The 25,228-nt window shown below is 43.3% G+C and overlaps 1 protein-coding gene across 4 annotated transcripts in view; it reads right to left on the bottom strand.

The window, feature by feature from the left end:
- Nucleotides 1–151: 151 nt before the first annotated feature.
- KIZ (kizuna centrosomal protein) overlaps nt 152–25,228 on the bottom strand; it is a 113,144-nt gene continuing 88,067 nt past the window's right edge. For 2 of the 4 annotated variants that reach the window (XM_012463438.3, XM_012463440.3), the window contains 4 exons: nt 20,384–20,488; nt 16,352–16,448; nt 4,933–4,976; nt 152–2,461 (listed from right to left, as the gene is read on the bottom strand). In XM_012463438.3, coding sequence (XP_012318861.2) covers nt 2,364–2,461; nt 4,933–4,976; nt 16,352–16,448; nt 20,384–20,488 — 344 coding nt within the window. In that variant the 3' untranslated portion in view covers nt 152–2,363. Of the gene's footprint in view, nt 2,462–4,932; nt 4,977–16,351; nt 16,449–20,383; nt 20,489–23,019; nt 23,343–25,228 lie in introns of those variants that run through there. The other 2 variants (XR_010342097.1, XM_064375149.1) reach the window with 2 other exon arrangements.

A 25,228-nucleotide genomic window follows, 5' to 3' on the forward strand; every position in this document is an offset into this window, starting at 1 on the left:
GGGACAGCGGCGGGTGGGGAGTTGGGGAGAGATAGCATGGGGAGAAATGCCAGATATAGGTGATGGGGAGGAAGGCAGCACATCACAGACTTAAATGAAATATTGGTTGGCTGTTTGTTTGTTATTTTCTTCTCTTATTCCTCCCTGTCTCCGTTGTCAAGCACAATTATTGGCATAAAAGAGGTTTTTAATACCTATTTTTAGATTGCATTCCAGCCCAGGCAATAGAGCAAGAATCCTGTTCCCTCTCCCCCTTTTTCTTTCTCTTCTTTCTTTCTCTCATTAAAAAAAAAAAAAAAAAACTTATACACCAAAAAAAAAAAACAACACAACACAAAACAAAAAAGCCACATCCAGTTGCACTGGCACTTGCATTAGAGATTTATCAAAGAGGTAGTCATCTAAAAATAGAGTTCAGTAAAAGCTCTGCATCCAATCTTCTGAGAAACAGATAAGCTTTAGCTCTTTAGAGATATATAGTCAAACCTTTTGTCTTGAGTTTTTTTGTTTTTTTTTTTTTTAATCTAACAAAGGCAGGGAAAATGGAAAAATACAGTGCCTTAAAGCAGGGGTAGAGAAGTAGCATTGCGATAACTTTTATCAGAAATATACGCTTTACCTTTGTTAAAATGGGCTCTTCAATTTTGAAGAGTGGGAGAAACAGTTGTCTAAGTATTTCCACCTTTAAAACTCATTGAAAGGTAACATTTGCCATGCGTGCCCCGGTAACTACAATGTGGGCTGATGACACTTCAGTCTTCAGTCTGTTGCTGCAAGGGGACAGTGTATCCATCAGGTTTCAATTCAATAAGTAAATAAATATGAGTTTACTACAAGTATGGATTTGGCCTCATGCAATGATGGGAGCTGGGCAGGCAGCCTCTCTAGGCTGCTGTCTGAGACTGGTGTTGACGTCTGCTAGACAGGAAGCTGGGTCTGGGAAGGAAAGCTGGATGTAGAATCAGGAAAAGCAGGGACAAGCTGGAAACTACAAGCTGGATCTGGAGCCCACAGAGATAGAAACCCACATTAGCTGTTAAAAAAAAAAGAAAAGAAAAGAACCCACAAAAGACCTCTCAGAAGAAACATTGCAGATCAGCACAGTTCTCAGCAGAAACATTACAGATCAAGAAAGAGTTGGATTATATATTAAAAGTGCTGAAACAAACAAAAAAACCTGCCAACCAAGAAGATTTTATCTGGCAAAATTGTTTTTTAATAATGAAAGAAAGATAAAGACTTTCCCAGACAAACAAAAACTAAGTGAATTTGTCATCACTAGACCGGCCTTACAAAAAGTGCTAAAGGAAGTTCTTCAAGTTGAAATAAAAAGATATTAAACAATAGCATGAAAGTATAAGTTACATGTATAAAGGTATATATAACACAAACATATAATATTATAATACTGTAACTGTGGCAAGAAAATTACTCTGAACACTCATATATAAATTAGAATACAAAACTAGTCAGAATAACTATAACCACAGAAATTTGTAATGAAAACACAATATAGAAAGAGGCAAAATCTGACATCAATTCCATAAAGTGTGGGGAGGGGAAATAAAATATACAGTGTGTATGTATATGATTGAAGTTAAGTGGCTATCAGGCTAAAACAGATTTCTACAACTAGAAAAAGTTTAATGTAAACTCTATAGTAACCATAAAAATAAGTACAATAGATAGACAAAAAATAAGGAGAAAACAATCAAAGCATACCATCACAAAAATGTTATCAAACCACAAGAGAAGAAAGACAACAAGAGAAAAGAGGAACAAGAGAACTACAAAACAGGCAGAAAACAATTCACAAAATGGCAAGAGTAAGTCCTTACCTATCAAAAATTACTTTAAAGGCCAGTGGGCTAAAATACCCCAATCAAAAGACATGGAGTGACTAAATGGATTTAAAAACAAAAACAAAAACAAGACCTAACTATATGATGTCCATTAAAGACTCACTTTAGATTTAATGACACACAGGCTGAAGGTGACGGGGTGCAGAAAGATATCTCATGTAAATGGTAACCAAAAGAAAACAGGAATTGTCACACCAGCATCACCATGATACCAAAACCAAGATCACCATGATACCAGACCAAAGACTCTAAGAAAATAAAACAATAGGTCAATATCCCCAATGAATGCAAATGTAAAAATCCTCAAAATACTACCAAACCAAAAGAAAATGATTATGCAATTACATATTTATAAAATTTCACTTGAATAGCAATGTAGTCCTAAGTTCTCCTATGAAACAATTAGAAAACTTAAAAGAACATACTTATTTTGGCTATCACATATGAACACAGGATTTCAGTTTGTTTAAAGACTTCATTTCCAACAGATGTTACAGCATATTAGTCATAAAAGTCATCAGAATCGTCGGCGTTATAGTTTCTAGGGCGTAACGCAGCCTCAATTTCTGAGTTACTGTCGTCAGACTCATCCCAGAGGGCTGGAAAATAAAACCAGACAGCCTTTTAACATTTCTGCACTCTAGTTAAGAGCTTACAAAACAGCACAGCACAGAAGGACTGGTTAAGCAGAGTGTCAGTTTGCAAAACGCCTAACAGGGACACCACATGATGCCCAGATACATCAGGTGACCAGATACATGCAAATGCATGTCCGTATTGCACAAATGTACACATTTCAAAGTGTGTCCTATGCAGTGTTATGGAAAACACTTTGTAGAATAATTCTTTTTCCCTTCTGTTGTGCCCAACTCTTTATTATAGGATAGGGATTTAAAGTCAGGGTTAATGGCCGGGTGCAGTGGCTCAAGCCTGTAATCCCAGCACTTTGGGAGGCCGAGGTAGGGGGTATCACCTGAGGTTAGAAGTTCGAGACCAGGCTGACCAACATGTAGAAACCCCAACTCAACTTAAAATACAAAATTAGCCAGGCGTGGTGGCACATGCCTGTAATCCCAGCTACTTGGGAGGCTGAGGCAGGAGAATTGCTTGAACCCAGGAGGTGGAGGTTGTGTTGAGCTGAGATCATGCCATTGCACTCCAGCCTGGGCAACAAGAGTGAAATTCCCTCAAATAAATAAATAAATAAATAAATCAGAGTTAACATGGAAGCAGGGTTCCCTGGGGTGTTGTATCATCCTGATGCTGCCCCACCCCAGCTGCCCCTCCACTTTTATCTCCTTCTCTTCTTTATGAGAGCAGAGAGAAGGGAAAGATATGGCAGAGGAATAAGCAGAGATGTTTGGCCTGAGACAGGACTTTGGTCCACACTGTTTACTTGAGAGGTAATCCCAGGAACCATGGGGACAGTGACACAAGGAAGACGGGAAGCCAGTGAAGGGTATGATGACAAGTGGCTGCCTAGCAGTGAGTGGATAGGCGAGGCTCAGCCTGACGGGGCCCCCTGAGAGCCTGAAGAGCTCTCCCCATATTGTCCCAAGGAAGAGCAAGGGAACGGGTTTACCGATCACCAACTCGCCTCTGTTGGCTGAGGGTTGCTCTCAACCCAGGGCATCAACTCCCTGGCACTTTGGGCTGCCCTGTGAGGGCTGAGTCTGCTCCTGCAGACAGAGAAAGCCCTCAGGTAGACAGACACAACTACCCAGTGGAGCTGAGGTGCCTTCAGGTGGCCCGGCAGGATGTGGTGGTGGAGCTGACCACATCTACAGCAACAATCTCTTAACTCTGCTGACACCTGCATGCACCGCCTGCCAGCTCTGTGCTGACTTCTCATATGTGACCCCATCTCATCCTCACACCAGCCTGGCAAGGTAAGTATTAATGTTTCCATTTTACTGAGCAAACAAACGGGCTGAGGGGGTTAAGTAACTGGCCACAATCACGATGCCAGTGAGTGGCCAAGCCAGGAGTCCCACCAAGTCATCTGACTCAAGCCCATACTCTGCATCACAACCCACTGGGTACTTGTCTCCCCAACAGTAGGTAGCTGTCCTTCTAGAAGAGTGATTCACACTGGAGTACTTGCTAAAAATGCAGATTCCTAGGCATAGGCACTACAGCAGCTCTGAATTCGTTTCCATGCTGGGTTAGCAAAGTGGGACACATTGGGTGCTTAATAAATATTAGATATTTTTGTTATTAGCAATAAAACTATTAATCAAATTATACCTTTAATTTAAGGTATAAGGGGGTTTAAGGAGACGGGTTGAGAAAGCCCAAGCTGGGCAACGGGTATGCCACAGTGTCATGGTAGAAGGAGGGCTGGATCTTTCCTGTGAGCTGGGTGTTGAAGGATGAATAGGAGCTCACTGGGCTGAGAAGGAAAAGGGACTCCCTACAGAAGGAACAATATGGGCAAAGATAGAGGCAAAGGTATGGTATAGCTGAAAAAAGCTGACCGTGGCTTGACTCAAAGAGGGCAGGACCTTGGGAGGAATAAGCTGGAGAGCAGGGCTGGGGCCTCCCGGGAATGGAGAAAGCTCAGACTCTGCCCTGCAGGCGGTGGGGAGACATCGGTATTCCTTACATAGGAAGGTGCAGGAAGCCAGGGTTTGGAGGCTGGTGGCCAAGTGGAGGACAGTCAGGAGCTGGGAGGGACTGGGTATGAGGAAACCAGTTAGTTACTCCAAGAGCCTGTCCGGTCATGAGCAACGGGTACTTCTGAGGATGGGGAGAGAGGCAAGAAACATTTTGTTGGTAAAATACACAGTGCTGGTAATTAATTAGATGTGGGGGCCAGGATCTCCCGCAAATTCATACTTGCAAATTACAATGCTCTGCCCCTGTGGTCCATGGCACCTGTGTGGCCCTGTCTATGAAGAACTGTGCCTCCAGAAGCCCTCAGGTCCCACCCCAGGGAGAGCAGCAAGGGCAGTCCCTGTGAGCATGCCCGCTTCAGGACTCACAGGAGGGTGTAAACAACAAATGCATGTCACAGAGTTTTTTGGTTAAAACAAAAAATGAAAATCTGGTGTCCAGTTATTTCTCTTACCATTAGATATTAAATTGATCATGGGTTTCTTTTTGTTTTCATGCCTGCAAAATAAAGAAACAGTCTAAGTTCTGGGGAAAAAAAGACAATGAGACTAACATTTTCATAACGAATGCATTAGCACTTTGAGTCACTGGAGGCCAGAACTTTGCACTTACTTCCCAGATTTTAAAAGTAAAAGGAAGATACTGGGATGCAGCGTGGCCTTGTTGGGAGGGTCGCTGCTCAATAGCATCGTTCCTGTCTTGTGTGTGTCCCCTCGGCAGGTCAGCATGGCCCACCCCCCACTGCTGAGCTGTGCCTGCGTGGGGCCATGTGTTCTTGGGGGAGGATGATCGCATGGGCCCCTGAGGCAATGGACCGGTTTCCCTTCAACAGACTTCTGGAAAACACCAATGTGTAAAGCTTTAGTGCTTTTAGGCAAGCTAAAAATGAAACACTTCCAGTAGGGAATTCAAGATGTTGGTGAGGAAGTTAAAATACTCAGTCAAACCAGTGGCAGCAATACTAACAGCTTAAGAAAGGATTCCAAAATAAACACCTGGTAGAGAGCACTGCAAATGTCACATAAAAGCTAGTGTCCATGACATCCAGGACTGAGTGACTTCTCGACTGAGGCCAATACAGCAAGAAAACTGGCTCTAAATGATACGATTTCTCCATGTGCCGTTTCAGGAGCTTTCGCAATTTTAATAAATTTAAGATTCTTTAAGACTTGCCTGAATGGTCACAGGAGATGTCAGAAGAGAAACCATTCTTGGTGTATGGCTTGACACTTTGCCCTACACCACGCACCACCACCGCCCTTCTCACGGCCGAAGCCTTGCCTTCCGGACACAGGAAACCCTGCAAATACATCTTTTCCTTCCCTTTGGACCAAGTCTGGTTGACTTTTGGCTTAAAAATCTACCTTTTGCTATAATTGCCTTCTTTTTTTTTCAGAAAAACATGCTCCACTAAGATATCATTTTCTAGGCTATCTTTCAGTGTTCCCTGTAAATTTAGTGCTTGTTTCAATTGCCATGACTCAGTAGTGCTCACAGCCATTTCTCCATGAAGCATGGAAGACCTCGATGAGCATCTGGAAGGGTCAGCAGCTGACTGACAGTCCTGGAGCTGCCAGGATTGTGGGGACCTGCCAGTGAGGTGAGCCTGCAAGAACCCATTTTACAGAAAATGACACACACACACACACACACACACACACAAACGCAACTGTGGGGATGTCTATTATTTCCCCACCTCCCCCGATACCTGAGGACACAGGGCTAGGTGCCGCAGGGGAGGGTGGATTATAAAAGTCTAGGCGGAGTAGAAAGAGCCTAATTTGCCAGCCGTGGTCCACACAATAAGAGCCACAGCGAGAGGGGAGAGATCTTTGCTGGCTGGGAGGACTGAGAGCACTGTGGCGGCGATGGGGGGAGCTGCAGGACCACAGAGGAAGCCAGGAGCCTCCAAAGGCAGAGGCCTTCACAGGCTGGGACTGAGGAACGAGGTGTGGTGGGGTGGGGCAGCAGGGAGCCCAGGACACAGGAGAAAGGACAAGTGGCAGGAGAGCTCAGCCAGGTGCCCATGGCCTGGGTCACTTCTCTGAGCTCCAGAAAGAAACACATTCAGTGCCCACTTGGTGGCTTCATGTAACTCCTCCAAAGTGCCTCATGGTCAACACTCCCATCCACAACCAAACTCACCATCCTCTCTGCCAAACCAGGCCCTTCCTCCCATCTCAGCAAATGGCACCCCCAACCCACTGGTCCTCCCAAGCCTCTCTCCAGTCTCCACTCCTCTTTTCTCCACACTGTCTGGCCCTTGGTCCTGCCATTCCTCCCCAACTTCCACAAGACTTCCTGCAGTCCTCACCAGTTCCCTGGGCACTGCCACCACACTGGTCAACAAAACTATCAGCTCTTACTTCTGTCTCTGCAACAACCGCCTAACTGGTGACACACTCATCTTGTCCCCTACAATCCATTTTCCACTAGGCAATTAAGAGTGAACTTTCTGAAATGCAAATCTGGTCACTCCACTTCCTCACTTAAAATTCTTCAATGCCTCGCCACTGATTTCTGCTCAAAGACCTAAATCCCAAGCAGTGCCTCCAAGGTGGATCCCCAGGAGTGTCGTGCTGTCCCGCTGGAGCCTTCCCACTTCCGGCTCCCTGTCTTCACCACTGAGTCCTCATCAAGTTACTGTTTCACATTCACTTGTGCAGTGAACTGATGGGCCACCCCTTCCCCTCTGAACTGCAAGCCCCATGCGGGCGGTGACCACACCTGTTTCAGCTCCCCTGGGTAATGCGGTGCACAGCACTTAACAGGTCATTAATGAACATGTTCACTTGGAATGAACAAGTGATCCTCACTAAGCTGAGGGCCCTGATTAAAGGCATTTGATCAATATTCAATTATACAATACTTAATTTGCCCATTTCTACTTAATATTACACTTCAGAATCAAGTTCAAGTTTCTTTGGCTTTCCTGCTGACAAAAAAATAAATAAAAACCCAGAAAAGCTAAAGGGATAAAAAAAAAAAGGAAAAAAGTCACGTACAATGCTGTAAACACAGACGCATGAGAACCATCTATGCGAGTGTGTGTTAGTAGTCACTTAACTCATCAAAAGCAATCAGCCAGCAACGCTGAGTCCTGCCATGGAGGTGACCCACTGCGCATTTCAGGGACCTCACTTCTGCATGTGGCACTCTAGGAAAAAATGATTTCCTGAAGCCATGTCTCTATGAGGCCACTTGAACTTGCTTTTTCTGTCTGTCCTGTGGTTATACAGTGTGGCTTTGAGAACATTTAAGCCACAGGGAGCCAGTAAACATCCCAGTGAAATGTGAATTAATTGTGTAATGGTCCCTAATTGTCTGTGTTATTGGTTTTCCCACAGGAAACATGTTTCCGAGCTAAATGTGCGTAGTGCGTGGTCTACCACGGGGAAGGGCAGAGGGCGCTTTCCAGTGTTTTGTTCTCGACTCTCACGTCGAAGGGGCAATTATTGTTCCTTTTGAGAAAATCTCTGAAAGTCAATGTGACCCTGCAATTCAAGGTTGACTTTTTATTATACAGAATTCTTAGGGTCAACATTTTTTTTCTTTAGGTCATACCTAATACGTAAAGCTAAGGCAAGGCTGATGGAGAAGCCTGAGAACTCTCTATGGTGTGCTGGATAGTGCCAACGACTTTGGCTACTAGAGTAGATGAAATAAAAACAAAACTGCATTTCAGAAAGAAAAAGAAATCAAAGAGTGAAGGGTGTAGGCCATGGGATATGGTCACCATGTGGTCTTATGTGCTTGGAATCTGACTGCCTAATCTTTGCTGAGAGTGTAGAAGTAATGTTTCCATCTTGTAAGACAGAGGTTGGCAAAGGTTTTCTGTAAAGAATCAGACAGTAAATAGTTCGGGCTTTGTGGGCCATGTGGTTAGCTGCAACTACTGAATTCTGTGGTTGTAGCATAGAAACAACCATGGACATTTTGTAAACTAAAAGATGTGGCTGTATTCCAATTAAACTTCATGTAGAGACACTGGAATTTCAATTTCATATAATCTTCAGATGTCATGAAACATTATTCTTTGAATTTTCTTCCAACCATTTAAAAATGTGAAAACCACTCTTCGCTTGCGCGCTGCACAGACCCAGGCAGTGGCCTGGGCATGGCCCAAGGGCCATTACAGCTGTCAAGAATTGCCTCACATGAGGCCCATGCTGCAAGCCAAAGAGCCTGCCTTTCCCCTGCACTGTGGCTCAGGGGTGACTCTTAGAACCCCAGAGAGCAGACTTGGTATTTTTTCCCTAGAAGTTTACAATTGGACTAGAGGTCCTACTTCAAAATAAACCATTTTCAGGTAAGACACTAGAGATCATTAACTGAGTAAATTAAAATATAACTATGTTCCACTGGTCTCATTTTAATGGGACAATCAGCTGGGTTCGGTGGCTCTCGCCTGTAATCCTAGCACTTTGGAAGGCTGAGGCAGGTGGATCACCTAAGGTCAGGAGTTCAAGATTAGCCTGGCCAATATGGTGAACCCCTGTCTCTACTAATAATACAAAAATTAGCCAGGCACGGTGTTATGCGCCTGTAATCCTAGCTACTCGGGAGGCTGAGGCAGGAGAATCACTTGAACCTAGGAGATGGAGGTTGCAATGAACCGAGATCACACCACTGCACTCCAGCCTGGGTGACAGAGCAAGACTCTGTCTAAAAAAAAAATTATTTTAATTAATTTAAAAATGATATGACAATTATCTCTGCAGAATTTCCCAGTAGGTTTGGTCATTTTTTTCTCCCAGCTGTACCAGGAGTGTCCCATTCCCGTTAGGGAGATGCCCACTAATTACCATTCTGCCGTATCGACTTCATCACATCTCTCCCCTCTACCTATCAATTAAGCCATCTTATTTTGGATGCATTTTGATAAATGCTTATCAATTCCCCTGCTATTGATAAACCAGATTAGGACAATTCTAATCAAAGTCACTTTTGTTCTCAACCTTGTTAAGAAGTGAAGGCCAGCCAGGTTTCAACAGAATAGATTTTATCTGAGAGCAGCCCTGACACACGGTGAACACCCTATGCATGGGGTCAGGATGACACAGTGTGCGATGGAAAACAGTAACAATTACGTGTCAGTTGTTCATTTTGTAAGAGCAAAAGGCTAACGTAGCTAGAATTGGTCTACACAGCCAACATCGATATAAAGTTAGATCGTAAGGATTATTGACAATAATAAGTTTTGCTTTGTGGAGCCAACAAGTAAAGACAAAAATGAGACACAGCATACCCAAGGCCAAGAAGGCCACTATCAAATTAGAAGACAGCATGTACAGATTATCAACCCAGAGCCTTCGCTCTACAGTGGTTGAGCCCAGAGAGGTTGAGAAATGTGTCCTAAGACACACAGAACGAGCCAGCAGTAGAGCAGAAGTGGAACAAAACACTCCTTTCGGGACACTCCTAAAATGCACACATTGTAGACACCCGCCCCACAGGACCTCCTGAGAAGCAGTAAAACACTAGGACAAGGAGAACCCTGCCATAGTGTGTGCCTCGCTATATGAGCTGCTTTCAAGAAGCTGAGACAGAATCAGCTCTGGGGCCAGACAGACTCTGCTCACCGCAGGGTCTCGGGCAAGTTCCCTACCTCTCCAAGCACCAGATTCCTTGTCTGTAGAATGGGGACAGTAATGCCTTCTTGGAAGTGTTCTGATAAATTTACAGACAATCCTGTGTGAGAGCCTGTAGACAGCAGACCTCAGTAAGCAGTGTCACTGCAAAGTCATCACATTTGGCTCAACAAAAGCATGTGCTCAGTTTGGTGATGTGCAGCCATGGGTTCTAGGTGGGGGTGATCAATACTCAGGCACAGGGGCCAAGGAATGGGAGGTTTGGGGACAGATGGAGAGAAGATAGGCCTGAGATGCGTGAAGTTTTTTCCTCGAAGAACCTGATGGGTGGGTGCCCTTGAAATGGGAAGAGATGGGGAAACTGCCTCAGCCAGGCCTTCCAAGAGCAGGGGCAGAGCAAGGCACCAGACTTTGTGCTGGGGCTCAGCAGCAAACAAGACAGACTCGCTCGATGCCCTTGAGGTGCTCGTGCTCCAGTAAAGAGACTGACACCAGAATAACCACCATGACATGGGCTGAAAAGGTAACTGCAGGGTTGGCTGAGAACTGATAACAGTGGAATTGGGGGATGATGTTCCAGGCCTTCAACATGTGCCAAGAGCTCTCATCAAGGTCAGGGCCCGAAGCCAGACACCTTTCCATCAGCAGACAAGACAGCAGCCAGGAAAGAACCCCAGTGAGGCTCTCTGCAAGTGTGTTCAGCCAGGTCCTACTTCCTGAAACTGGATGCATTAGCAGAGGGCATGTTCACAGTCACCACCAGTCTCCCTTTGAAAATGTATGTGTCTCAACACATAAACATACACATACACATACACATTCACACATACTCTCTCTCATACACACACAATCTCTCACACACTTATGCAGATAACTGTAGAAATGCATGATTCCCTGCAGCTCAAGTACATGATGCCATACAGAAGGGAGGGAACTTGTACAAACTGACTTTCATAAAAAACAAAACAAAAACTGGAGTGAATGGTGGAGCTATATATCCATGCTTACTCACTCAGGAAATGCAATGACTATCTAGCGCTGGTGATTAAGAAACCCACCGCTGGGCATGGTGGCTTGCCTGTAATCCCAGCACTTTGAGAGGCCGAGGAGAGAGGATTGCCTGAGCTCAGGAGTTTGCAACCAGCCTGGGCAACATGTCGTTTCTACCAAAAACACACAAAAAAATAGCTGGGCATGATGGCATGTGCCTGTGGTTCTGGCTACTTGGGAGGCTGAGGTAGGAGAATTGCTTGAGCCTGGGAGGCAAAGGTTGCAGTGAGCCAAGATTGTGTCACTGCACTCAGCCTGGGTGACAGAGCAAGACCCTGTCTCAATAAATGAATAAATTAATGAAATCTGCCACACTGTGGGAGGGAGGATACCAGGAAATGGCTTCTATCCCTGCACTACAGATGATAACAGAAATAGCTAGGGCGACCACAGGAGGGGTATGCTGTACAGCCAGGTCTCTACTTAGGAAACTTTCAGAAGTTTGAGTTAAGCCTTGAAAAATCTAGAGGGCCTTAACCAGGTAAAAGAGTGGGGCAGGAGCATTCCAATGAAAGCCAGGGACATGAAAGAGTGGGTCATATGCGGGCACGACACGTGGTCTGGCTGTTAACTATTCATGAGCAGGGGGACAAGGGGAGCTGCCTGGTAAGGGTGTGCAGTGTGCAGACCACCCATGCTTGACAGGGTGCAGGTCCTCCTGAGAGATTCATGGCAGCAGAGGTGGGTGTCGGACACTCATTCCTGGCCCAGAGCAGGAGCGGGGGACAGAGTTTGGCAAAAAGAGCAGAGGGAAAGCCTAATGTTTGTAACACATTGACTCAATTTCATGATCAATTTTTTTTTTTTTTTGAGACAGAGTTTTGCCCTGTCGCCCAGGCTGGAGTGCAGTGGCATGCTCTCAGCTCACTGCAACCTCTACGTCCCAGGTTCAAATGATTCTCCTGCCTCAGCCTCCTGAGTAGCAGGGATTACAGGCCCCTGCCACCACATCCAGCTAATTTTTGTATTTTTAATAGAGATGGGGTTTTGCCATGTTGGCCAGCCTGGCCTCGAATTCCTGACCTCAGGTGATACACCCACCCTGGCCTCCCAAAGTGCTGGGATTACAGGTGTGAGCCACCACACCCGGTCGTCATTTTTTCTGAAACAGTCTTGCTCTGTTGCCCAGATGAGTGCAGTGGTACAATCTCGGCTCACTGCAAATTCTGCCTCCAGGTTCATGAGATTCTCCTACCTCGGCCTTCCAAGTAGCTGGGATTACAGATGCACACCACCACAACTGGCTAATTTTTTTTTGTATTTTTAGTAAAGATGGGGATTCATCATGTTGGCCAGGCTGGTCTCAAACTCCTGATCTCAAGTGATCTGCCTGCCTCGGCCTCCCAAAGTGCTGGGATTACAGGCATGAGCCACTGTGTCCTGCCTGTCAATATGTTTTAAAAAAGAAAAAACAGTCATGGTCCATTAACAAACATACCCAAGTTATTGTGATTTTGAGGACACACCAGTTGAATGTGGCAATGAGACTCAGAGGGTCCTGCCAGGAGCACTGTCTATGGTGTCCAGGATTAGGAGGAATGGCTCCTGGCGGGAAGTGTCCTTCCAGTTCTGGAGTCTTAATAGAAGGATGAAAATAGCTAATTTATGAGAAGACATGGTCTTTAGACTCCAAATTCTAAAATTTTTACTGGTTTTTGACTGCTAGCAGAAATCAGTGTTACAATTTCTAAAGGAGCAACTTCGGCTGGAATGTTCCTCAAAACAGATATATGTTTCTGAAAAACAGAAGGCAAAAAATAATCCAGAAAGAAAAAAATCCCAATGACTATGCCAACAAATTTCTGTAAACACTAATTTTAGGTTTTAAAGGCCAACCAGTAATTTAACAAAGTCTGAGCGCCCCCTGATGGTTAATCAGGGGTCCTACAGAGGATGCCACTTTCAGCGGCCTGAGGTCAACCTGTTAACTTTTTCTCTTCAAATAAGCAGTGATTGTTCTTATTTGCTTTGTGCAGAAAAAGAAAGTATGTGGGCTTGTGATAAGAAACATGATATATTTAGGAAGCTGCTAATTCAATGGAATTTAAGAACAGAGATTTGCCAAACCCAAGACAGAGAAGAGTGCTTTTATATAAGAACCTAAAGGACTTCCAGCAAAAACTCATTTTTATTTCATTGGACTATTGGTTCCTTATAATCTTTATGTTATCCCGGGGAATATGCACAGTGACCAGGCAAAGACAGAAAATGCCACCGCCCCCACCAGAGCATCAACTGCAGGCTGGCGCCCTCCACTGGCCACTCCAGTGGCTGCAAGGTTGGCACAGAATGCCACCCACGGTGGCCCTGCCAGGGTACAGTGGCTGGGTGACTTCTGCTACCTTTCCCCCAGGCAATTATGTTGCAAGCACACACCCTTTCCTTTTGGTAAAACATTATCTGGTCCCATCAGTAAGCTGAAGTTACAAGACAGGAACCAGTAAGCTAAGGGCAGGCTGTTAAAATATACTCTCCACTGAACAAACGGATCCGGGAGAGTGAAAACCACTTGCTGGGGAAGGTAAAGCGAGACAATGTTTGCAGACGAGAGGAAGCTCTGGCATGCACCCCCGAACAAAAGGGAACAAGTGGTCTTTACTCGGAGAACGGCTTCCTATTAGGACTCACTCCTTCGTACATTATGCCTTTCATCCCCACTCAACCACAAAATGATTTTGCTGAAGCAAATACAATGGTAGAAAAAGATTTACACTGAAAGAATCTTTAATAATAAACTGTTGCCAATCTGCCTACTTGCCCGTGATTTATAATACAATAAACATCAGATTCTATTACGGCTCATGCACTGAAGCTGCTGCTCTGAAAAACGGAATATGAAAGCACCCAAACCCCACCACCATCACAATGAAATGAGCATGTATAAATGTGCTAAGAGTATCTCTTTGCATCTTTTATAGCTTGTGTGTATTAATCTGTAACGCTTATTAAGAAAGTCATTGCTATGCAAAGCAGCACCCAATCCCTTTCTCTGGCTTTTCAACAGGAGTGCACTGTTTAGCCAATAGGACGGACCCTCTGGCCCTCATTCTGCATTCATCACAGGCAACATTTGCACAATGTATCTCTCAAAGGCGGCTGAAAAGAAGGCCTTAATACTCATGTAAACAACTGCAAACCAATTACTTAATGAATCAGGCCCACACATAATGAGGTGCAGACAAAGAGCTATAAATGCATTTTTGCGCCCAAGCCGCTGCTTTAAAGTAAAATCCCTCAGCTGTAGTTTGGGCTTAACTAGCACATCATAATTATTGTCTATAGGACATCAGAGGAAGCCATTTTTTTTTTTTTTTAGGTCCAGCGGGGTTTTTTTTTTTTTTGAGGTTGCTCATCAGCTCACTGACAAAATAGAGTAAAGAAGAATTTTTAAAGTGCTACAGCAGCACTGCACTGTTATGTTTATTCTCAAGTACCGGGTTTGAGACCACTTGTAAAAGCAATAAAGCACAAGGAGTGACTGCAGTAAGTGGGATCCTTAAATGTAAGCCTCTAAGAAATTTCAGTGAATCCAGCACAAACAGCAAAACTGGAGCTCTCCAAAGCCCAGGGTGGCGTATTAACAACACCAAACCCAGCACAAGAACCAAACCGTGACAAACAGCACGCCAAACCCACGCACTTTGGGCCCAGACCTTTTCATCACTGGATTATTATCAAGTGCCTAGAACCAAGAGTTCCTTGAAGGCCTTTTTGTGTGGTATTTTTTTTTCCCTTTAAAGGGGATGATGAGATTACTTGTAATTTATTAGGAAATTAATTTCATACAGAAATAATACTAATAACAAAAGGCCTCTGCCTGAATTTGAAGAAGAAAAAAAGTTTGACTTTAGTTTAGTGAAATATAGACAAGATGTGAAATTATTAGACTGAGAATTGTTCTACAAAATCCAATTGCTTTCTCAATGTCTTTAAAATTTTCCCAAAGAACCTATGTAAAGACTGTTTAGGAAGAACTGAGTTTTTAGTGCCTTTATATATTATTAAGCCAAATGGTAACATTCGACCCTAAAAATGATCTGTAGAATTTATTGTCATTTAAAATTTGTTTTAGAAGACCTAGAACTTGAATTTATAAGCTAATCATAATAACATAATACTTTAACACTCTTCCTGTCCTGTTTACCGCCCCCTTCCTTCAAAAATAAGGATGAAAACCTGGGTACCAAAAATAATAATTTTGATAATTAAATGAGTTGTTTCCCTAAAACTGAATTTGTCAAGCTTCTAAAACCATTTTAGAAATTCAATCTCATTTTAATACATTCCACTCTAAAAACATTCTATTGTTTTATAAAATATGAATAAAAATAGGATTTTTTCATTTAAAAAATTCTACACTTCTGGCTCAAATCATTTTCTCTTATGGAACATTACATGTTATACTAGAAATGTAAAGTTCCTGTTCTAAAATTTCATCATGGACAAGCAGTTAATTCAAATGTAATATAATCATCTAAAGGACAACTTTTTACTGAGCAATACTGTTACAAAAGGAAACTTTGCTATGCTATTTTAAACAATATTTAGCTCAAAGTAAAACAGTAGGGTGTTTCATCAGATGACTGCTTATATTCCCATCTATAAATTCTAAGTGACCTGAAGCTTCTGTGATTAGTATTTTATGTTAATGACAAATTCAGCACACAACTCTCTTATGACTGCTTACAAAAAGCTACTGCTACAGTTTAACAAATGTGAAAAGATAAATTTTGTTCTTTACGGAAAATAAGCAAGAAAGTATTAGAAAAGGAAAGAATCTAGCCTAAATACTTGGTTTAAAAAAGAAGAAGAAAATAAAAATGAATATCCACCAATTACTAGTTTATATATTAGCCATCACAAAAAGAAGAAACATGCCACTTTATTTCTTTTAAGGCCTGATGTTTTCTCTCTGCCCTTTCTCTGACAACCTCCATTGTGTGGTCTCTAAGAAGTCCTACTGCGAGCAGCTGTAGACGCTAATTTGTGGTTCACTGAGGTGTCAATTGAGTCTTAAACCAAGGAAACAACAGCTGCAAAACAATACTTGGCTCTGGTGCAAATATTTTCAAAGGTAGACTAAAGTTTCAACTGTTATTTTAGATAAACAAAAACCCAAACCATAACCCTCCAAGTCACATAACAAAATAATATGCAGCCAGACTTTAATTCATTGCATTGTGACATTTCTCATCTTGTTGCCACTATTCAGAAAGCCTTTCACAACTTTACCTTGACAAAGGACTTCCTTCGCTGGATGAAAAACTAGCTTCCGAAGCAATTTTGTTAGTTGTCTTTGTCTCGAATGCACCGCTGCCAATATTCAAACCTGCGATAAGTGTAAACATGGAGAGTTAGCGTTAGCTGTCATGCAGCCATGGGACAAAATGAACAAAGTGGCCTCACAGTAAGTTTGGTGAAACAAGCGCCAACAGAGGAAGATGCTGTTCAAGCCACAGAAGGCAAGGGAGCTTCTGAGGCAGAGAATGAAATGTTGGTAGAATACTGAAAGGGAGTGGGGTGTTTTCTTGTGATACCTAAATAGAAATCACAAAAAGTAAAAATTGAAATCATCCGAACAGTACAGTTTAAAATGACCAAGATGCACATGTAGGCATATGGATCTTTACTGTGTCACAAAGCACTGGATAATTCCCATTGTTAAAACACACGGGCAGCAAACCAGGGCTCAGAAATAATTGAGACCCGTGGATAACAGTTACCCACCTTATCCACTCTCAAGCCCCTCTGCAAAATGCTCTATTTTCCATCCCACAGAGGAGACTGAATCTCCACTGAAAACCATCAAGACCACTCTTTACCAGCCTCTAAAGGTTGAGAAGGAGGATACACACTCCACCTCTTTTCCTGAAGCCAGATACCTGGATATTCCCACAATGCCCCCAGTTTGCAGGGCAATCCCTGATGTTTGCCTCCTGGGAGTTCTCAGCCTTGGATGTTTCTGCTACAGGTCTGCTTCTTAACTGGCAATCAAAATCACAGATACAGCATGCATGGGCATCTTTGCAAAAAGCATTTGCTGAGTTTCTAACCTGTAACCTGACTGCTTGCATGTACGCTCTGCAGCAAAGCAATTATTTTTAAAATGTGTCCATATTCAGCCCAATGAGGGTGTCCACATGCTTAACAGGAGGCAGTCTTTTCAGACATGAAAACTAAGGCTGGAGTTTTAAGTGGCTTTCCTCAGGACAGGTCCGAAGGCTCAGGAGTAAGTGAAACGTGCACTGCTTCTTCTAGTTAGATTTGGGGTGGGCTCCTTGAGTGCAGAGTGCACCACCACCTCCCACCCCTGTGACTTGAAACAGCGCTGTGAAGCTGCCCTCCACCCTCCCAGCCCACTTTCTGCTTTTCTTTAGGGCTCAGATAAGTCCTTAGGATCAGAATAAGAGTAAGGGTGAAAAGACAACACACAGCCAAATGTAAGATGAACATCTGACTACAATGACAATGACAGCAAACATAGGCAGGAGCACTTCCATGATTCTACTGCCAGAAACTCTGGAATCTTGCAAAACACGTAGTGCAATTTTGAGTATGGAGTAAGGAAACTGAATTCAGGGGTGCTTGACTATACAACCTAGAGCGTCATTTCACTTATGAATAAATTAATAAAAATGCATTAAACATGAGATTAATAGTACCATAATCTATAATTTCTGATACACATCCAAGGGACTACAACTTACATGTCAAATTTACTCATCTTTTGTTTTTTTGAGACAGAGTCTGGCTCTGTCACCCAGGCTGGAGTACAGTGGCATGATCTCAGCTCACTGCAACCTCTGCCTCCGAGGTTCAAGACTTTCTCCTGCCTCAGCCTCCTGAGTAGCTGAGGCACTAGTCACCATGCCTGGCTAATTTTTGTATTTTTCGTAGAGACAGGGTTTCACGATGTTGGCCAGGCTGGTCTCAAACTCCTGACCTCAGGTGATCTGCCTGTCTTGGCCTCCCAAAGTGCTGGAATTACAGGTGTGAGCCATGGCCCAGCCAAATTTACTCATCTTTTGCACCTGTCCAATTAACTACTGAAAATAACACTTACTAGAAACAGATGTGTGGAGTCACTTTTCGGATATGTGTCAGCTATCCAGCTGTAAGGCTCTGAGCAAGGTGTTACTCTCCTGGGGCTTCATTTGTGAAATGGGGGTGCTGGGTACATTCTAATATCCCTCTAGATTCTAATTCCATGACTCAAATGTGAAGAAGGTCATGGAAAGCAAACAGTTAAGAGTTTGCAAGTGATGACAATCTCCAGCAGGACAGAGACGTTGTTGTTGTTTTTTTTTTTTTTTTGAGATGGAGTCTCATTCTGTCACCCAGGCTAGAGTGTAGTGGTGCAATCTTGGCTCACTACAACCTCTGCCTCCCGGGTTCAAGCAATTATCTGTCTCAGCATCCTGAGTAGCTGAGATCACAGGTGTCCACCACCATACCCAGCTAATTTTTGTATTCTTAGTAAAGACGAGGTTTCACAATTTTGGTCAAGCTGGTCTTGAACTCCTGACCTCATGATCTACCCGCCTTGGCCTCCCAAAGTGCTGGGATTACAGGCGTGAGCCATCGCACTCGGCCAAAGGCCCTGTTTTATACCTAACAAACTGCAAGTCTTATGTTTGCAGAGTTCAAATCACCACTACCACCACAATGGCCGGCTCTCCCAGGGGGCTTTTCACTATCAGACACTGTGCTGGGCACTTAACGTGCAGTGGGTCACCAAATCCTCAAAACCACCAAAATAACTGAATTTTGCCGCAACTGACTCTACCACTAGTATTATCTAGGAAACAGCTCTCCAAACACAGACAGCTAAGTCTGATGCACCATGTCTCTCAAAAATATCTGTCTGAAGAAGACATTTTTTTGTTTCCTTTTTTAGACAGAGTCTTGCTCTGCTGCCCAGTGCAGTGGTGTGATCATAGCTTGCTACAGCCTCCAACTTCTGGGCCCAAGTGATCCTTTTGCCTTAGCTTCTTGAGTAGCTGGGACTATAGGAACACACTAACAAGTATGGCTAATTTTTAAACTTTTTGGTAAAAACAGTGTCTTGCTATATTGCCCAGGCTGGTCTCAGACTCCTGGCCTCAAGCAGCCCTCTCACCTTGGTCTCCCAAAATGCTGGGATTATAGGCATGAGTCACTGTACCTGGCTAAAGAAGACATCCTTGAGACAACTGGGAAATCTGAATATGGACTGGGAATTATATGGTATTTAGAAACCACTGTTCATTCTGCTAGGTGAAATAATGGCATGGTAGCTAAGACAGTCATTAATGTTCATTTCCTTCTGTATTAATCTATTTACTCTCACAGAGGAGGTTAAGGTGATTTATACTTTAAAAACTGGTATAATAAAAGGAAAATCACTGAAAATAATAAACAATAACAAAGTAGAAAGACCAAAATTACAATTAAAACAAAATCCTAGATGGAAGGAACTATAATCAAGTTTAAAATTTAGCTTTCCTGGCCAGGCATGGTGGCTCACGCCTGTAATCCCAACATTTTGGGAGACCAAGGCAGGTGGATTGCTTGAGTCCAGGAGTTCAAGACCAGCCTGAGCAACATGGCAAAACCCTATCTCTACAAAAAAAAAAAAAAAAAAAATACAAAAGTTAGCTGAGTGTGTTGGTGCGTACCTATAGTCCCAGCTACATGGGAGACTGAGGTGGGAAGACTGCTTGAGCCTGGGAGGTTGAGGCTTCATGAGCCATGATCATGCCACTGCACTCTAGCCTGGGAGACAGAGCAAGACCCTGTCTCAAAAATAATAAATAAATAAATACATACATACATATATACCAAATAATTAAAATTTAGCTTTCCTGGGATTTATACACCTTTTAGTAAAAGAACTCAAAGTCCTCCAACATTCTGGTGAGGGAAAGCAGCCCAACACAACACTGCCACTGAATGACTAAGAGACCAGCAGCCATGGGGAAAAGAAGGAATTTGGGTGTGTCTTCTCAGGGTCACTGGTGACAAGTCACTATCATGACATGCCTGGCAGAATCCAGGGCCTGGGAGGGCTGTTGCCATGCTGGCCAGCACACATCTAGGACACAACAAAAGGGCTTTTCCACATGTCCATCTGCTAAGAATAGAAAAGTACTAGCTCATTCTGACCTGGTGACAGCTCATTACAGAGCAAACTTCAGAAACCTTCAAAGAATAACCACCCTTCCCTGAACACAGCCCTGCCTTGCCACTTTGGTCCCCTGGACACTGCCATCTGCCCTTACTTACCTGACAAGTGTGACCCAGGAGCATCTGCCTTTTGACACCTGTTTTCAGTTTGATTTGTATTATCCTGAAGGGTAGCCTTCTTCAGCAACTGGTAGGCTTCTGTTTCTATTGATTAAAGAAAAACCCAAAAACACTACATTTTTTACTGCCCAGAAAGAAGCTTCTTAAATTCTTCCTATGAGATTAACACTTCTCAAATGCATGCAAATTATTATTTTTTGAACTGTTGCTTTTTAGACATTCTAAAAAAAAAACAAAAACAATTTAGTTGAACCCAAGTTTCAGGACTCAAAGACAAGCAGTATGAGTTTATTTGAGGCAAATTCTAGTCATTGTTTTGAGTGGATCTGTGGATAGGTTCACTATCACAGTAGTAGTTTCTCTTCCCTCTGGGCCTTGTAGAGGCAGCTACTGGAATGAACCAGAAGAGAGAGCCAGTCTTCCTAAGTGGTCAGGTCACTCAGAAACACTCTTTCCTCTGGCTCTTGGACTCTCACACTTGAGTGCAGGGGCTCTGGCACAGGGCTGGGGGAATGGGGAGAGGGTCAGGAAGGGTGGTGATGGCTGGATGAGCTCAGAGTCCCACAGCTGAGGAAATCTAACCAAATCTTGCCATGGGAAAGGAGTGAGAGTGAGTTTGCAGACAGCAAAGCCAGGTGTCCACAAGGATCAGCGGCAGCCTGCACCTGCTCATGTTCATAGGATGCCCTTGGCCATGCAGGGCTTCTAATGGCATCTGCTGTAGATGAAATTGAGGAAGACTTGGGAAAAACAGTAAACAAAAATATGTAGAGAACCTGAGTGACACAACCTTCCCCATTACTCTAAGTTTCAAGGGCACCTAGATGAAATGGAGAATGGAGAATCAGAGTTTCAGCACAGACATAACAAAATAGCATCTATGTCTACATCTTCAACATGGGACAAAAAGAGTCCCACTGTCAATGTCAGAGGCTGGCAATAGGTTGCATTTCTGCTTTTGCTGGCTTCATTTAAGAACTTAACCATGAGACCCTTATTACGAGTACTTAAGATGAGCATTATACTTTGGAATATTAAATTCTATATAATTAAAATATGTACAGATCAGGGATTCTTCGCTCTGAAGATAAAAAATTCTAAGGTAACACTTGCTGCATTGTGAAATCAGTTTAGGTCGCTGAAACTAGTATTTTGAAAAATCTAACAAAGAAAACATCAGACACAGTGCATACAGAGGGGAAAGTACTGTTTTGTGTAATGTGTGTCTGTGAGTGTGGGCGGGGGGGTGGGGGCTGGGACAAAAGTGTTTCCTGATGAGGCTGGTCACATTGTCTTAGGAAGGCTCTGATGCGATGGTGTCTTGATGCCCTCTGGCTAGTCCTTACATCCGTGTTACTTCAACTATACTGTAAGGTAACTGTGAAAGAGGGACAATATTAACAAAATCAAAAACAGAGTGTCTGAATTCTAAAGGTAAAGAATCAGTGCAAAAGAGGTAAAAATGCCCTGTTTCGTTTTTATTTTATAAAAATCAACCAAAAAGTTTTTCAGCTCTCAGGATACAAGTCCAGATCTTAATTACCATATGTTATTTCTGCATTAAATTAAACTTATTTCATCAAGGAAAAGATAGCAAAGATGAAATTAAAAAAAAAAAAAAGGAGCAGCTTCTTGATCAACAAAGCCTCCTGGCCACTGGAAGCTGGAGCTGCGCACGGCAAGTTCTCTTGTCCTTTGTCTGAAGGTAAATCACTTGACTCCAGTGACAGCTCTCCTGCTTCTCAGAAACCAGGAAAATGTGTCACTGGCAATCAGAAGAGGATTTCTGTGAGAAATATCAAGCTAGTAGTCTTGAGGTAATTTCAGATTTGGGAGGGATTAAGCATTCTGCCCAAACAGAGGAAGGACTGATAGTATTACTGGTTTGAGGTAAGCAAGGGAGGAAATTACCAATGTGAAGTGAAATCACTTATAGCAACAAGGGACCATTTTGATACTCTGGAAAAGATGAACCCTTTCTATGCTCCACATTTTCCATTCTGGTACCCCTCCCTTCTTTCCTGAAGAGTGTGGGCTCTGTCATCGGGCTTTCGCTCCATGGCTTTTGGCTGACCACCCAACCTGCGATGGCTCTCTCTCCTGCCCCATGCAACCAGAGCCCACCACTTCCCAATCACTCTCCTCACCGGTGTTTCATCCTTAACCTTCTGTGGCCCTTCTCCAAGCAGAGTCAGCGAAGCCCACCTGGATAGTTTTTATCTGGGATGCAGATGCCCTGACATGAGTCATAAAGGGGTGGCAAGATCAGGCTGAGGACTGTTGGGCACATCTCTCGCCCCCAATCCCAGGGTGCACTCCCTCCAATTGCTTAAAGGCAAAGTGAAGTTTAAAAGGAACAAAGATGAAGTGTATTCACCTGGAGGAATGACACTCACTGAGGCAGGACCACAGACATCAAAGCACCTGGAGATGGCAGAGCACCCAGCACTGCTGCCATCTGATTGAGGATCAGATGCATCAGAGCTGGAGTTGTTTTCCCCACGGCATGCATCACACCTCTATTTAGTCAGAATTGTTGAACAAAACTATTTATCAAAGACTAGGAGATTATCCACATAGGAAAAACAAAATAAATAGGGCTGGTTAAAACAAATTAGAAGTGGTTAAAGGATACACAGCCTGCATAGAACAAGGTTGGAGAAGGGAAGGAAGGTTCAAGGACAGGTATTGCAAACAGACTGGACGGGGTGGGCATTGTGGATGCAGATGCCTCTGGGGCCAAGCAGGTACCTCCAGTAAGTGACTATGGCCAGGCAGGAGCAGCAGGAAGGGCCTGCCTTGTAGCAGGCAGGGAGGCACATGACCTGTCCATAGAGCACAGCTGCTCCTTGGCTCCAGCCAATTGCTGCCTGGTGGGAAAGTGGGCCTGGTCTTGCCAGACTTCTGCCTTCTCTTTCTTCTTTTTAAAAATAAAACACTGCACAGACAAAACAGAACATATTTGTAGCCTCAAAACTAGATGGTAGTGAGCAACTTTTTGTGTTCACTGAAAGTGGTACAAGAATACTTAGGGAAAAACTGCAGCCAAAGAATACAAGTTAGATGTTAGGAAAAGCTTTCTTGTTGAAAGGGTTGTTGGAACACGTTACCCAGGGAGGATGCATCGCTGTATGAAGATTTTTAAGGAGCTGTCTGTATTAAACAGATCAGGTTTCAGACTCTGGAGGGAAGAGTGTACTTTTTGCTAGAAGTTCTCAAACAAATCAGACATCCTCCCGAAACAGCCCAGAAGACTTGGCCAGGATGCTAACTTCATCAAGCAAGAGTGTAAAGCTATGGACATGAGGTTTGTGGCGGATTTTTTAGAAGGAAGAAAGACAGTGATGAACCAAGCAGTTAAAAGCTGCAGTTTGGGCCGGGCGCGGTGGCTCACGACTGTAATCCCAGCACTTTGGGAGGCCGAGGCGGGTGGATCACGAGGTCCAGAGATCAAGACCATCCTGGTCAACATGGTGAAACCCCGTCTCTACTAAAAACACAAAAAATTAGCTGGGCATGGTGGCGCGTGCCTGTAATCCCAGCTACTCAGGAGGCTGAGGCAGGAGAATTGCCTGAACCCAGGAGGCGGAGGCTGCGGCGAGCCGAGATCGCGCCCTGGCACTCCAGCCTGGGTAACAAGAGTGAAACTCCGTCTCGGAAAAAAAAAAAAAAAAAAAAGCTGCAGTTTGTTGCTGCTCTGCAAATTCACAGTTATCAAATGAATGAACAAATAAAGAAGCAAAAGTAATGAATCTAGAAGTTCAAGTTAGTCTGTTATAAACAAGGTAGAGACAAAGTTGATATATTTCCAAGGGGAAAAGAATTTAGATTTTTCAACTGCAAGTAAACCATAAGTCTGAACATTTGAGGATTGGGGGACTGCTTTAAAGGCTTCACTTTCTAGCCTCACTTAGAACCCCAGGGAAACACTTCCTAGCCTAAAACACTCAGAAAATACTGAGTAGTAAAAGTGTTTCGATAAAACAAACATTTCTAAAGAATACAATCATTTTTGGTTGGAATGTTCTGATACACACAGAAACACACACACGCATGCTCAAGCTTTCAGTTCTGAATCTTTTGTTCAAGCATCAATTATATACTCAAATCGGTGCCAAGATTTAGTTTAAAAAGTAGAAAATATTGCAGTTTAAAATGTAAGGCAAGGCAAGGGGGGGCCACCCCATGCAGTCTACAGCTCCAGAAGGTGAAAATCTATCCTTGTCTATTAACTCTTCACTGATGACATGAGATAAATGTATTTTCTTCTACTTTGTTACATAAGCTGCCTGAACCCAATCATCTATCTTCCTGCAAACTGCTGAAGAATCCGAGACTGTTTTTTATTTTTTGACATGCGTTTTGTGTCTAGAAAATAGAAATGGTTAGAGAAAGAAAGTGAAAACATGCTGAATAAAGAGAGGTGAGAGAGAAGATGTTGAGAGGAGAAAGAGAAAGTCTCAACTTCTTATCTTTTTTCTCTTTTATATGCAAATGTACACCTGCTAAAATACTTCTAAATCTACAAATGGAAAGAAAATATCTGATGAACAAGTGCTTTTAACACCCCATTACAAGAGCCAGACAAACACTTGGTTCACCAGTCTCTAAGGGGTATCTTGGGGGCAGGGAATTTGCCCATTGCTTTTGCAGAAATCCTTAATGAAAAAAAGAAGAGTTGGGCCCGGAAAAAAAAATAACAAAGGGAGATGCAAACAATACTGTCACTACAGCTAAAAAACTGACCTTGAATCGACAGAGAACTGGACATGTTTGAGTAAGGGAGGATAACTGCTATTTCTATATGAAGTTAAAATGAAATCT

Source organism: Aotus nancymaae, unplaced genomic scaffold, assembly GCF_030222135.1.
Source record: "Aotus nancymaae isolate 86718 unplaced genomic scaffold, 86718_ANA_hifiasm-v0.15.2.pri h1tg000001l, whole genome shotgun sequence".
Lineage (NCBI taxonomy): Eukaryota > Metazoa > Chordata > Mammalia > Primates > Aotidae > Aotus > Aotus nancymaae.